The 13,682-nt window shown below is 43.9% G+C and overlaps 1 protein-coding gene across 1 annotated transcript in view; it reads left to right on the forward strand.

Moving 5' to 3' along the window:
- Positions 1 to 5,866, forward strand: part of Lypd6b (LY6/PLAUR domain containing 6B) — a gene marked incomplete at its 5' end in the record, with an annotated part of 162,920 nt that extends 157,054 nt beyond the window's left edge. The window contains 2 exon segments of the mRNA XM_013517509.1: positions 3,087 to 3,217; positions 4,695 to 5,866. Coding sequence (XP_013372963.1) covers positions 3,087 to 3,217; positions 4,695 to 4,859 — 296 coding nt within the window. The 3' untranslated portion in view covers positions 4,860 to 5,866.
- Positions 5,867 to 13,682: the final 7,816 nt, after the last annotated feature.

The following is a 13,682-nucleotide window of genomic DNA, read 5'->3' on the forward strand; positions in this document are numbered from 1 at the left end:
TCTGAGAGGCCCGAGAAGCTGATGCCACAAATGAACACATCATGCTTATGCCATCTACGTGGTTATTTTCTTTCTTTTTAAGAATGATTGCCATTTGTGTTTCTTGAGGTTCTTTTGCGTGTCCATGGAGTAATTGCCCTTAGATGGTATATGTACCTGTGGGTGTGTGTGCTTGTGTGATTTTGTGTGTTTGTTTCTACATTTCCGCAGAAATTCATCTTAGCTATTTCAGAGTTTTCAAGGGTGGTTACTGCCTCTCGTTCCTAACTGATTTCAGAGGGTGGGTATTGTTCTCTAACAGTTTACTTCAAATCTCCCTAAAACATGAGTAGAAAGGTTAAAAGAGCTGTGAACTGGAGCACTGGCTCACAACATCGTAAGCCTTATCTTTGTAATTGTACCAGAAATTCTCTTCCTTCTAGGGCTGTGCCTAATACTCCAGTTTGTCATTCATAACCAAATCCTCTTTAACAAGCACACAAGGAACATGCAAAGCCCATTTCTGGGGTTTGAATGTTACGTCTTGATGGAAGCTGTAGCGTTCCACCACGAGACAGTATCAGAGGTAGAAAAAGTGGAAGAATAGCCTCTGCCATGTCCACCCTGAGAAGTCAACTCTCAAAGAGATCGGCGCAGTGACCCTGCATTTCCGCATGGTGTGACAGCTTACTCTTGACCATATGCCAGTCAAGTCCCAAAGAAACCAGAAGTCTGCAATGATTACTGAGGGTGGCATTTCCTACATTTCAATTTGTCATTATTTATGGGAGTGGTGGCCAACCATTTCTGGGGGTGAGCAGGCCCGAAGCTGTTCTTTGTCTTCTTCATCATCTCAGATTTCCTTTTCTCTTTCTAACGTCACTCCCGTGGTCTGTTGGCACTGTGAAAAGAAGCTGTCTATCTAACAGGACACGATAGGAATGATATTTCTTGTTTTATTTACAGTGTTTAGTGCTGAGTTGTTGTGGCTGCTTTCATGTATGTGATCTTCAAATGAATGCATGCACCTACCAGTTTTCAAGGCTTGGTTATTTGGAGTATAAGTTGAAACGCCTTCCCCAAAACATTCTGTGGCTCCCTTTCCTTCTGAATGGTCACTATTTTGTAGCACATTTTGCAGCACCGTCTAGTTTAACATTAAGTACCCTGGGAGGCAGCATAATTTCTGATTAAGAGCACATACTCCAGGAAAGTATCAGTTAGAACCCTACCTCCTGTCTACACGACCTTTCTGCCTGTGTTGCCATGAGCTAGAAATATGCCTCAACTTCTTTATCTGCAAGTGAGGATGGTAGTGCGGGCTATCTTAAGGCTTACGGTGAGGATTAAATGAGGGAACATGAGTCAGAAGGGTGTCCGGCTGATGGCACAGACCCAGTATGTGTTTGCTTTTCTGTACATTGTGAAATGCTTACCATAACCCTATCGAGATGCAAACACACTTACTATCATTATTTCATCCAAAGAACCGTGAGCCCAAAGCATCTAACAAGGCTGACTCACTGTGACAGAGGGGGTTCTATAAGCCCGGTCTTGTCAACTTCAGTTCAACTTCTTCGTTTTCCTCAATCAAGTGACATTCCTTTTGTGGGCCCTGATCAATAAACTAAAAAGCATTTCATTGGCCTTGGATAGCTATAGACACAGAACCGAAGCAGAATATCCTAGGATGTTGAATCTTAGAAGAACCTCAAGTAATAGCATACGTATGGTTAAAGGTGTAATGATAGCTTCATGTAGCTATGACAGTGACATTGTGTGATTGAAACATACAGTTAATGTTCAAATTTTTAAAAATCATTACAGTAAAGGACACATTGCCATTAATCCCTCGCTCAAAATACTCCCCTTGCTTTGAGCAGATTTATTTCATCATTCTTGCCACTTTCTGAAGCAGCTCTGGAAGTCCTCTTCAGTGAGCGTCTTTGGTTGTGTTGCCTTGGTGTCTAGAATAGATTCGAAAGATTTAACCTTCATAGTCATTTTGACTTTGAGGAGGAGGCAGAAGCTGCAAGGGGCCAGATTTGGACCGTAAGTGGATTCGGGCCTCTCTGTGATGTTTTCATGAACCTGTCCTTCTGTTGGCTTCCTTTTCTCCTTACAGCACTGTTCACCATATTTTCGATCGTACCTCCTGCAGCACTCACAAGAGGACTTCCTGAGCTGCTTTGAGGAGGTTCATGGAAATGTGTCTTTTACTATAATAAATATTTAAAGATTTGAACATTCACTCTATTTTCGATCACACCTCATATATAGAGCAGGAAGTGGGTGGGAAACAAAGAGTTAATTTAAAAAGCAAAGAAAACTGGAAATGCATTGATGAAGAAAAGTCCAGCAGGTCGGAAGGACTGGAACGTCAACAGAATTAGGTGAGAAAGGAGGATGGTCATGACGCGTGACTGGGAGCAACTTCTTTTAACCTCCGCTTGCTGCCTGGCCTGTAAGATGCAAGTGTGTGATGATGCAGCAGCAAGTACTCTTGTTCAATAACTTTTCAGTCACGATTTTCTTCTGATTGTAGAGTGCTAGAACCTACGCTTCGAGGGACAGGAGGCCAGTCACATAAACTCTTGCATGTTCGATGAGGAGACCCATGGTTTTGATGAAAATTTTGCTCATTTCTTCGTCCTCTACTTTAGTTGATGCTAAAGGATAGCTGCCTGTTTATCTTCGTTTTCAGTACACACACACACACACACACACACACACACACACTTCACTAACTGATGTCTCCCAAAAATCTCACGTAGAGCAGTGATGGCGAACCTTTTAGTGACAAGTGCCAAACTGCAACCAAAACTCACCTATTGCGAAGAGCCAACACTGCACTTAAACCTGATTACTGAAGTTTTAGTTTAGAACAAACAACTCCACATTAACATCTTTTGTCTTAAAAGAAAAATAGAATAACAAGCATGCCATAGCTCGCCACCACTGACCTAGACACTCCAAGGTCTATTGCTATTGTATTTCTCACAAGGAAGCTAAGGTTCCCCTGAACTTTAGTTGTTTCTCAGTGTGACAGTTGAGAGGTCTGTTTTGCATGTGGGAAATTAAACTGCTTTTTTTTTTTTTTAACCTAGATACACAGTACTGTTTGACAGTTCATCACTTCACCAGCCATGGCAGAAGTACCTCCATCACCAAAAAGTGTGCCTCCCAGAGTGAATGTCATTTTGTTGGGTGTCGCCACAGCCAAGATTCTGAACATACGGTAAAGATGGTTGCGCATGGGCCTGGGTAAAGTTGCTGTCTAAAATCACATGCTGGGGATGATTAGTTGTGCATCGTGGATAAACAATGTTGGGCATATTTGTACCTTGAGGAAAGGCACCACTACAGTGCCGCAATAGAGACTAAGAAGTTGAGGACGTTCTGTTCTTTGACAAGAAATAATATCACTAAAATAAATGATAATGGCCAGATTCCAGAGTTAGAGCCTAGAGTCTCAGTGAATGTTCTGAATCCAGCTCTGGTGGCTAAAGATAAACCATCCACTGGAGGATGATAAACACTACCGAGCCCTGGCTGGAGGTCACCAGGAGCACTGCACAGGCAAGCTAGAAGGTAGAAGGAGGGAAGTAGTGCCACATTTTACCAGGGAAACCTGGTCTCACCCACTCAGAGGAGGAAGTGAGGGTCTGACAGATTAGTCCCAGTTTAGTACAATGAACTACATTTTGGATATAGTTGAACTTTAATTTTCTTTGTCATTCTGAATGAATATTTTACTCTTTTATGTGCCTGGAATCCTCAAATGTTCAAGAATATAATTAGTTGAAAGCATATGAATTTCATGAAGTTTTAGAATCTGATTTAGCCTGTATGCACAGTAAATGGCCTTGACCTCCGTGGTTCTTAGCTCTGGCACCAGAAGGATCAACTGGGAAACCATTACCCGGTGTGGGTAGCAAGGTGGGTGAGCACAGCAGGCCCCTGAAACAACCTCAGGGAGAGGTCCTGGGCATCAGGTCTTTGAAGAAATTTCCTAAAGGTGAATCTGACGTGCAGCCAGGGCTGAGAACCACTGACGGCAGATGCTGAGGGTTGCCGGCTGTGTGCTGCGCAGTCATCCTGGGAGCCTCTGTGAATGGCTGGGCATTTCGGGTCAAGGATTGTTCCAGGTGTGTATTGGTACTGTGATAAGAGATTAATTCCCCTGGAAAATTCTCTGAAAATGTGATGTTAGAGACTCGGTCTTTTTTTTTTTTTTTCTTTTTTCTACCCCTTAGCAGTTGTAATTAGCAAACTGTCGCAGCAGTGATGATGGGAATCAGGTGCGAACACAGGCAATAGAGAATCGTTATTATTACCTAACAAGCAACACTGAGAGAGAAAATCAATGACTAATTCAGAAGGTTCTTAGCTTTCAATTTTCAGTGTTTTTCCTTACAAACCTCTGGAATATCTGGTGACTCAGTCAAACAGGCTTATTCAGTTTCCGCTCTTCCTGTCTGCCTTGCTTATGCTTGAGGCTGATGCAGATAAAGCGTGGTTAGGAAGGAAAGACTGTGAAGTGATTTTACCCTGAGATCCACTGCAGGGGAAAGGCCCAAAGGCCTGGTGACTGGCTAGTTTGCGCTAATGCACTGCCTCAGATGGAGATGAAGCAGTCTTTCATTTGCTTTTCTGTGCTTTAGCCATTCCTTCTTCCTGTCCTTCACCCTTTCTTTCTGCTTTCTTTCTGATAGGAATGCAGGTCTTGCTGTGAAGGGATGATCTGCAACGTAGAACTGCCCACCAACCACACGAACGCAGTCTTCGCGGTGATGCACGCGCAGAGGACGTCTGGCAGCAGTGCCACCATGCCCTCCCTGCCGGTGCTTGCCTGGGTCTTCATGCTTCTGTGGCTATGATGTCACCTTTCTTAGGAGAGGGAGAGCCCAGCCCTCTAAAGCACAAGGCAAAAACTGTAGGAGCACTGGAGTGAAGATCAGTCTTGTACTTGGTGAAGATGGAACATTGGACCCCAAAGCAGAAGCCCGTGATTTGCTTTGCAAAATTGCTCTTGCATGAGATCAGAGCACTGAGAATGGGGGCTTGGTAGGGACTGAAAGGACTGAGCCCCATGCTCCCTGGTCAAGGAGGGCTGCGTCCTGTCAGCTCTGCAGTGAGTATGTTGCCAGTATTGTTGACAGGTGACAATGGCCTGGCTGGTCCTGGCCTGACCAGGCCTTTAGCTGCAAAGACTTCCTGGCCTCACTGACTCCATCAAAGGCTACCCGGTCAGGTTTCTGTGGTTAGCTCTGAGTGTCTCTGTGCAGTCTTACCCAGTGGCAAGAGCAGTGTCTGCACTATGTTACACAGCCTGGGATTATCAACCCATAGAGTGAAAAGGTTTATCGTGGCTCACGGTTGTGAAGGTGTTGGTCCATGGTCTGGTGTTGCCTTTGGGCCTGTGGTGAGGCAGCACACACGGTAGGGAGTGTGGGGCAAAGCAGAAAGCCACCCTCCTCATGGTGTGACATGGAAGAAAAAGAGAAGAGGCCAGAGTCCCATAATCCCCTTTGAGAGTGGACCCCCAGTTACCTGAAACCATCCTCAGGCTCTACCTCCTCCCAGTGGCACCCATACTGGGGACCAGGCTTTAACACACGAGCCTTTGGGGGCCACTCCAGATCCAGACCACAGCACCCAGCAACAGTGTGGCCAGTGAGAAAGCCAACTGTTGGATTGAACTAGGTGAACTCCATTTGCCCGTTGTGAGGTGGGGTGGGGGGAATAAGGCTTTTCAATTACACAATGTAAATGCATGCTGTGTGTTTCTTGATTGACAGAGGCCTGCAACGAGACCCACCTACCAGTGTCACTGAACTTGAATTTCCATATACCGGGGTGATCTATGCTGGCTTAAAGAATAAAATTCTATGCCAAAGTGGCTCGGTTGTGTTCCTTTCCTAGGAAAGAATTTGGGGGAACTGAAATGGGAACTTCGTGAACTGAAGAGATCGGGAAGCTTCCCTGATCAAGGGGGAAAGACTTTATTACAGGATGTGCTCTCAAAAGCAGGGTGCTGATTAAAGGTGAAAAGAGTCCAGGTCTGAGACAATGGTAGGAGATGCCTCTGGCCTCCAGCCACCTTCTCCCTCAACGCCAAATCCACCGAGAGAACCTCTCTAAACACACGTGGAAATGCTCTACTCAGGGTCTCCTCCTTGTTCTCCTTTGTAACACAATTTTCAATGAATATCTTCTCTGTTTCTAGAATCCTGATTTCTTGCCCTCACATTTTGGGGTGACCTTTAAACACTGTGCCCTTGTATGTGTCCTGATGTGTTAGTTTTCTCCTCCTAACCATGCACTATTAGAATGCTAGCTGCAGGGTTGGAGATATAGCTCAGCGGCATAAGCACCTGCCTGGCAAGCGCAAGTTCCTGAGTTTGATTTCTGGTACAAAAAAAAAAGAATGCTTGCTGTGCTGTAGAACCCACTGATGACGCGATCCTGGCCACGTGGGCCCATCTGTTACATGGGTTGGAAAACTATGGCCCAAAAGTCAAAACTATCCCACGCTTTCTCATTGTAATAATGTTTCATTAGCGCACGGCCACAGCTACTCATGTGTGTGATGTCTGTGTCTGCTATAGCCACAGCGACATCGGGGTTGTGTAGATGCAGCGAAGACTCTGCGGTGTGAGAGTCTGAAAGCGTCACTCTCCAGCCCTCTGCATACAGAGTCAGCGGACCCCTAACCTGCGAGAAGATCACTGAAGGAGAAAGCTGCTTGCTTCGCAAGGGCTTGGTTCCAATAATGGATACTTAGCTTGGGCAGTGATTTTCAAGACTCTTCCTTTGTTTTCTTCATCTTCTGTGTCAGTGAATTCATCTTCTGTGTTTTGCTTGGTTGTTCCATTTATTCAGTTCTGTCTCTTGGTAATCATATGTTGATGTCAGATATTGGGCTGTATGGTGTTTGTCTCTTCTCATTCCTGATAAACTGGGAGCATCTCATCTTGCCGTTGGTTAGCTTCCCATAAAACCAGCATAGGGCAGACAAAATTATCTCCCTATCTTTGGCCCAACCTTAGACTCACCGGGAAGGACTGGTTTTGAAGCCTGATGTAGATTTATATCCCTTTTCACTCAGCACCTTAAAGTATTTGTGTTTCATAGCGTGCACTTGTTTGAGATTAATTATATGTGGCTTTCACTTGGAACATTTTAATAGCATCTTTGGTGTCTTTTCATTCCCCAGGGTTTCTTTTGACTGTGTAATTGACGAATTGTCTGGTAAAAAACCATTAGCAGACTGTAAATTTTTTTTCCTGATTTTGTTTCTGCTGTCTAGATTAATGAATCTCCCTCTCTCTCTTTACCCCTCTCTCTCCCCCTCCCTCTCTCTCTCTCTCTCCCTCTCTTTCTTTCTCTTTCTCCCTTCCTCCTTCTTTCTCTCCCTTTGTGTGAGTGTCTATGTATGTGTGTATTCTTTCCCAAGGAAACCTCTCAATTTTCTCTTCTTTCCACAGCATGTTAGGATGGGTTTCACGCCTCTCTACTTCCTTATGCATTTGAAGTAGTATTATGTTGTGCAAAGGAGTGAGTATGCAGCGGAAAAGCACTCCTGCCAAGGACAGCCCAGGGAGCAGGGGGTGCCGGATGTAAAAAATAAAAATATGGGATGCCACATTAAATTTGAGTTTTAGGTATATAACAGATAATTCTTTTCATGTAAGTCATTCATGACCTCAGAAGTTTAGCTAATCCAAGAAAATATTTTCAAGTCCTTGTCACAAATGAGAATCCTCTGGGTAACTTTATAAGAAAATAAATTCTCTGGGAATCCTGGAAATGTTGATTCAGCAGATCTGAGATGAAACCCAGTGTAACCCCCCAGTAACTGAGTGTTAAAACAACAAAACAGCTCTGCAAGCTTGTGCTGCCCAATCAGGTGTGTTACCTGTGACCTGAAATCATGGTTTCTTTTAAAGCATGGTCCTTGCCCATGACAGGAATGCTAATGAATAATGAATCTGTCTACAAGTATCCTGGGTTAGGACCCAGTTCGCAAACTGTGGTCCCAGACCAGCTCTACCAGCTTCCCTGGAAACATGTTAGAAATGCAGATTCTCAAATGTCATCCCAGACCCAGTGCATCAGAAACTAATGTCCAATCCATTCATTAACCAGGCTTCCAGATGCTTCTGATATATGCATAGGTTCCATTTTTTTTTTAACTAGCAAAGCGTATTTTTAATTTAATTTAATTTATTAGTTTATTTATTTGTACCAGGAATTGAACTCTGGACCTTGCACTTGCCAGGCAGGCACTGTGCCACTGAGCTATGTTCCTGGGGATGCATAGGTTCCTGAGCCACTGAGCCGGAGAAGTGCGTCCCAAATATCCACAGCAAGTGGGGCCTGGGAGGCTGCCTGCGCATCACCTGGGGAGCTGGTAGAAAAATTAGATTTCTGGACCCCCTAGCTCCACAAAGTCAGTTTCTTTATTTCTGGGGTGAACCCACAAAAATCTGTATTTTCAACAGACGATTCTGATACACAGCTGCTTTCGGAGCCACCAAACAAAAGAATAAAAGGTGGGGGGATGTTGGTGAAGAGGAGGTTCAGAGTCCTTAGCCTGGAAGCTTAATGTGTTAGGTTGACTGTTACTGCTCCAGTGTGATTTTGCTTTTTACCTTTTAATAGTAATGTTTCCAGTATACGATGTCCGTGTACCCCGTGTGGGGCTAGCACATGTAACCGCACATCTTCATTCCTATTTGCAGCCCCGTTCCCTTCCCTCCCCGCCTTCCTCCAGCACTCACTCCGCTTCCCCTTGAGAAAGATCTATCTCCTTATTTCCATTATCTGTCCTTTCTTTTTATTTATAATTTGGGTTTCCCATATAAGAGAAACTATGCTGTACTTAATCAAGTGTGTCTGACTTATTTCACTTAACATTAGGTCTCAGGGTGCATCCATTTTCCTACAAATGACTCAAGTTCATCTTTAGGGCAGAGTTATACTCCACTGTATAAATGCCACATGTAATTTTAAAACTAGAATTTAAAAGATTCAATCACTAGAGTCTAATGGATGGACTTTTTATTCCATGACATAGGACAGAAGAAGGCCAAAGAGCCAAGATCTCAGTCTAATTTAACTTCAGAAATTCCTACCACCGTTGTAGTAGTGGGGCAGAAAAGAAGAATATGTAGATATATTATTATAGAAGACACAAAGGGATTCACACAAGGAGAATTTGAAGAAATAGCTTGGCAAAGGTCTATTGTGGATAGATCGATATTCTAGAAGAAGCTTTGAGTTCTAATCTGTCCATTACAGGGGTCGGGGAGGTGGGGTAGCCTAACAAGTTTTTCCTCAGTAGTTCTCCATCTCTTCCTAAATCCAGCTCTGAGTGAAGTTAGAGTCAGAAATTACAGGCACTATTTTTCATACACTCTGCACCTTATCATGCTGGCCACTGGGAAGACTGTATTTCACAGGAAGAAGGAAGAAGATGAGAAACTATCAAGCCACATAAAATATGACATGAAAAATATTGTCTAGAGGTGAGTTGTGACATGAAATTGAGCACCTAGATTTTTAAAAAAATTTTTCCGGTACTGGGAATCAAACTCAGGACCTGTGCTTGTCAGGTAGGCGCTTGTGCTGCTGAACTATATCCCCAGCATGAAATTGAAAAAATCATTTCACATTTGTGAAACGACTTAACTCTTAGGCAGCATTCGTGTGACATGAAGATTGCCAGCTATTGAAAGGTTGCTTTGCCTCTGGGATTTTGGGCGTTTTTCATCTCATTGTTTGTGGCTGACTGTATGATCTGTAGAGGACTCATTGTCCCACTGGCCATATGACTGCAAATAATGCTAGAAGACAAAAGCTAGTAGATGCAGGAAGAAACTGGAAGACAAATGACTGTCAGGATGCAGGTGAGTCTGCCTGAGGTACAGTTCTGCCACTGGATACGAACAGTCCAGCATCTTCCTATCACACTTTCCCTTCATCTTCAGAGCTTCTCTTTCCCAGCCTGCTCCCTCACTGCCTTGACCTCCGTTCCATCAGGTGCTGAGGGTGGGAGTTGAGCTGACATTGGGCAATGCGGAGGGTAAGCTAACCATGGCTGGGCTGTGACAAACACAGCTTACATAGCTTGATGCCAGAAATACTATTTAGCAGGTCTGGACATCTGAATTTTACAAGCATCTGATTCTGATTAGTGGTTCTTCCATGGGTAGTCATAAAGGATCATTTTTAGAAACAATGACCCAGGGTCTCTGTAGCATGCAGGAAGAAACATTTCCTAAAACTGCACAAAAGGATTTCTTTTTAGCTCATGAAAGCCAGTCCCAGTTAAGGGTGCGGGATAATCCTGGAGGACACTGTGGCTGGACCCGAGGGTCATGCTGGGGGCGGACCTGAGAGGATGGAACATGTGGGCCCTTGGGAAGGAAGTCTGTGGCTCCTTCCCGGCAAGCAGACGCTCCATGTACTTGACCATCAGCTGCAGTCCTGGGAGCCATGGCCAAGCGAGGCAGAAAGAAGCAATGCACAGGACAAGGGGAGCCCATGCATCGGGTTAAGTGTGGATTAAATATCAGAGTCACTGTAAGTATTTTGCAAAAGAAAATAAGCAATGTGAGGCAAGAAGTTCCCGGAGACAGATATTCTGATAAAATTTCTGTGGTTGCCCAGCCATAGAAGACATCTTTTATAGAGTGCTGTAGTCGTGAGGTGACTTCACTGATGACTAGAGAAGCTCTGGCTTACTGTCCAGAGGGAGATGAGGTTGCTGGGTGGACTTAATCCAGTCATGATAGCTCCATACTCTGCTGTTCTTTTGGCTCTCACCTCCCTCATGTCCTTTGGTAACCGGATGGCTTCTGTGTGCCATATGCCTGCCTGGGACCCAGGAGAGAAGACAGAGGGATGCTGCAGGAAGTGCTCTAGAAATGGAAGAAGGTCTTCACAGAGGCTCTCAGTACACTGGAAGCAAGGACGATATGATCACTCATGGCTTCGTACAGCCAAAGGCAGCTCAGTATCTCTGGAAGGATGTGTGGTGCATGGTGGAGGGTAGACGTGAAAACTAAATAGGGAATCAGAAGGAAAGGAGGAAGGCATGAATCTGGTTGGCAGCCAGAAATGTCTGCTACAGTTTCCCACCGCGTGAGACTGTGTGGGGAGGCAACTGTTAAGGAGGCAGAGGTAATGCTATCATGTCAGAGATAAGAGAGCCGAGACTTCCAGAGCCGCACAGACTTGTCCTAAGCACACAGGTAGTTAGAAGCACAGTCAGATGAGACGCCCACTACATACCACAGTTCTCACTGTGGTCTCTTTTGATTAATATACATTGCAGATCTCCAAGGGGTGACAACACAGCACTTCCTAAATTATTCCATGGAAGAAACTCTTCTTTACTGAGAATCTGGGTTCCATGGAATGCATTTTGTGTAGCCAACACTGCCTTACAAATGTTGACAGACACGAGGGGGAAATCTGGAAAAATATGGGCGTAAGACGCCAGCTTCTTAAATAGATGGTGTATCATAGGTACTTAATAGATACATAGTGAATAAATGAATCTTAAACCTTCAAAAATACATCTCTGAGGTTCTAGGCTTTTTCCCATATAGGTGAGCAGAGGCAAAAACTACCTCAAAAGGCAGCTTCAGATACATTTTCTTTTGTTTTTTCTTATGTTTGTTGACTAGTTTCCTCATCTTAATTCAGCTCATTCCTCACTGTCTTTTAAATTATGTTTGCTCATTTCTTTCCGTGTGACTTGTGGAGAATTCTCAAAAGTAGTCAGTTGTTCATTATCTTGAAGTATTTCTAGATTTAATATGAAATCAATCTTGGGTCAGAGATGAGCCTGAATGTTAAGCATTTATCCTAATATTAACAAATGAATTTGGACAAGAATTTATGAATGATTGTGAATGGCTTTTTTAGAGCTCTAGACAGATCTTCACAGGATGTCTTTTTATGTTATAGCCCACAAAGGCAAATAAAGACAGAACTAAGTGGAAAAGTAAGTTAAAGGAATAATGCAGTGTTTCGCCTAATTTAAGTGAGCCCACATTTCTTTCAGCGAATCTTTTCTTGTAATTAGTAACAAATCCGAAGGGCTAACATTGCTTTTAGAAGATGTTTTCATAGCAGTGTTCAGGATCTTATACTTATATGCAATACTTACCTGGCTGTAAAATTTCAGGAATTTGAAGACAGACAAGAGAGAGATTTTGATCTTATTTGCAACTATGTCTTATCTTTTAATAGATTAATAGAATAACTCTACATGACATCGGTGTATTCCTTTTTAATACAGTTTCATTGTAAAAGGTAAGTTTAAGTGGCGAGATAATCTGTGATTAAATAAAATAATGAACAAAGGAGCATGGTAAAATTCAAGAGTTTGTGATTAGGGAAAAAACAGTTTGAAACAAAAATTTTCTTAACTGATAACGGAGGGGAGAAAAAGGAAAAATGCTGCATATCTACTTTTTGAGCAAGGCAAGGAGCGAGGCCAAATCTTCCCTATTTCACGAGCAGCTGCTCTGGAGATGCAATTACCTGCAGCAGCTGGGTGTCCCTTGCCAGCTTGGGGTGAGTCTTGGTGCTAACGATGCAAGGACAGCACTGCAGTCTGCGGGCCGCTGTTCCAGGGAGCACACGCAGAATCCTAATAAGCATGTGCTTCTTTTACTCAGAGAAGCCTGATGTGCCTTCGGGGGATGGAATCCGAGCTCTGCACAGCTGAGTCAGAGAACCGCACAGGCAGCAGGGCTCCCCGGTGTTTAATCCCCCGGAATCTCCTCAGGGTTTAGCAGTACACTAACTATGAGGGTCAAGCTTGGCATAACGGGTATCTGTGGGGAGTTTCAGCTGCTGCAGCCTCGCTCTGAGCATTTCTCAGCAGCCAGGGTTTGAGTGGCTCAGGTCCTAACGTACTAGATGCTTGGCCCAGAGAGGCATGTGGGAGTGGGGTGGTCTTTCTACTTGTGGGCCACTTGAATGCGGGCTTTGTGCATGATCGGTAGATCGGCCAGTGTGGAGATGAAGTGTTTACAAGGGGGACTAGGAAATGGCTTTGCTACCTCGTGGACGATCTCATTTAAGAATTGAGTTTTCCCCCACTTCCTACTCTTCCCCCTTGTAACCAATCCAATGAACCAATTGTGATAAATATCTAAGACCGTGTGGTTGTAGCCGACAACTTAGGATGTGTTCATCCTTTTCGGGGGCAGTTAGAAATGAGCCTGTGGTAGAATACTTGATAAAAATGAAGAAGCAGAAGAGAGAAAAGATAGAGGAAGAAGGCTTGGGCCTCACAGTCCTCAGAACATGTCATTTAATTCTTGAAGAATAGAACATGGCCTAGGCGTGTGACGAGCTATGGTTATAAACTAAAAACAGAGATTCTTTAACTTCCTGTCCCTTTCTCCTCTCTCCACGCCCAACACTTTCCGTCACAAGACCAAGGGCACGCCAACCCGGACTTTGCCCCACAAGGAGTACCTACTGAATTGAGTCTGTGAAATAATACCGTGAAGTGCTGAGACTCACTCCGATTTGATTTCCTATTTGCATTTATTATTTATTCCTTGCCTACTTCCTTGCCATTTTAGGAGGATAAAGCAATGATTCTTTTAAGTATTTGGTAATCAGCAAGTATGGCAAATACAAATTTCTATGATCTTTAACTTATTTTAAAT

The sequence above is a fragment of the Chinchilla lanigera genome, unplaced genomic scaffold (assembly GCF_000276665.1).
Source record: "Chinchilla lanigera isolate Chin_1 unplaced genomic scaffold, ChiLan1.0 scaffold00039, whole genome shotgun sequence".
NCBI classification, from domain to species: domain Eukaryota; kingdom Metazoa; phylum Chordata; class Mammalia; order Rodentia; family Chinchillidae; genus Chinchilla; species Chinchilla lanigera.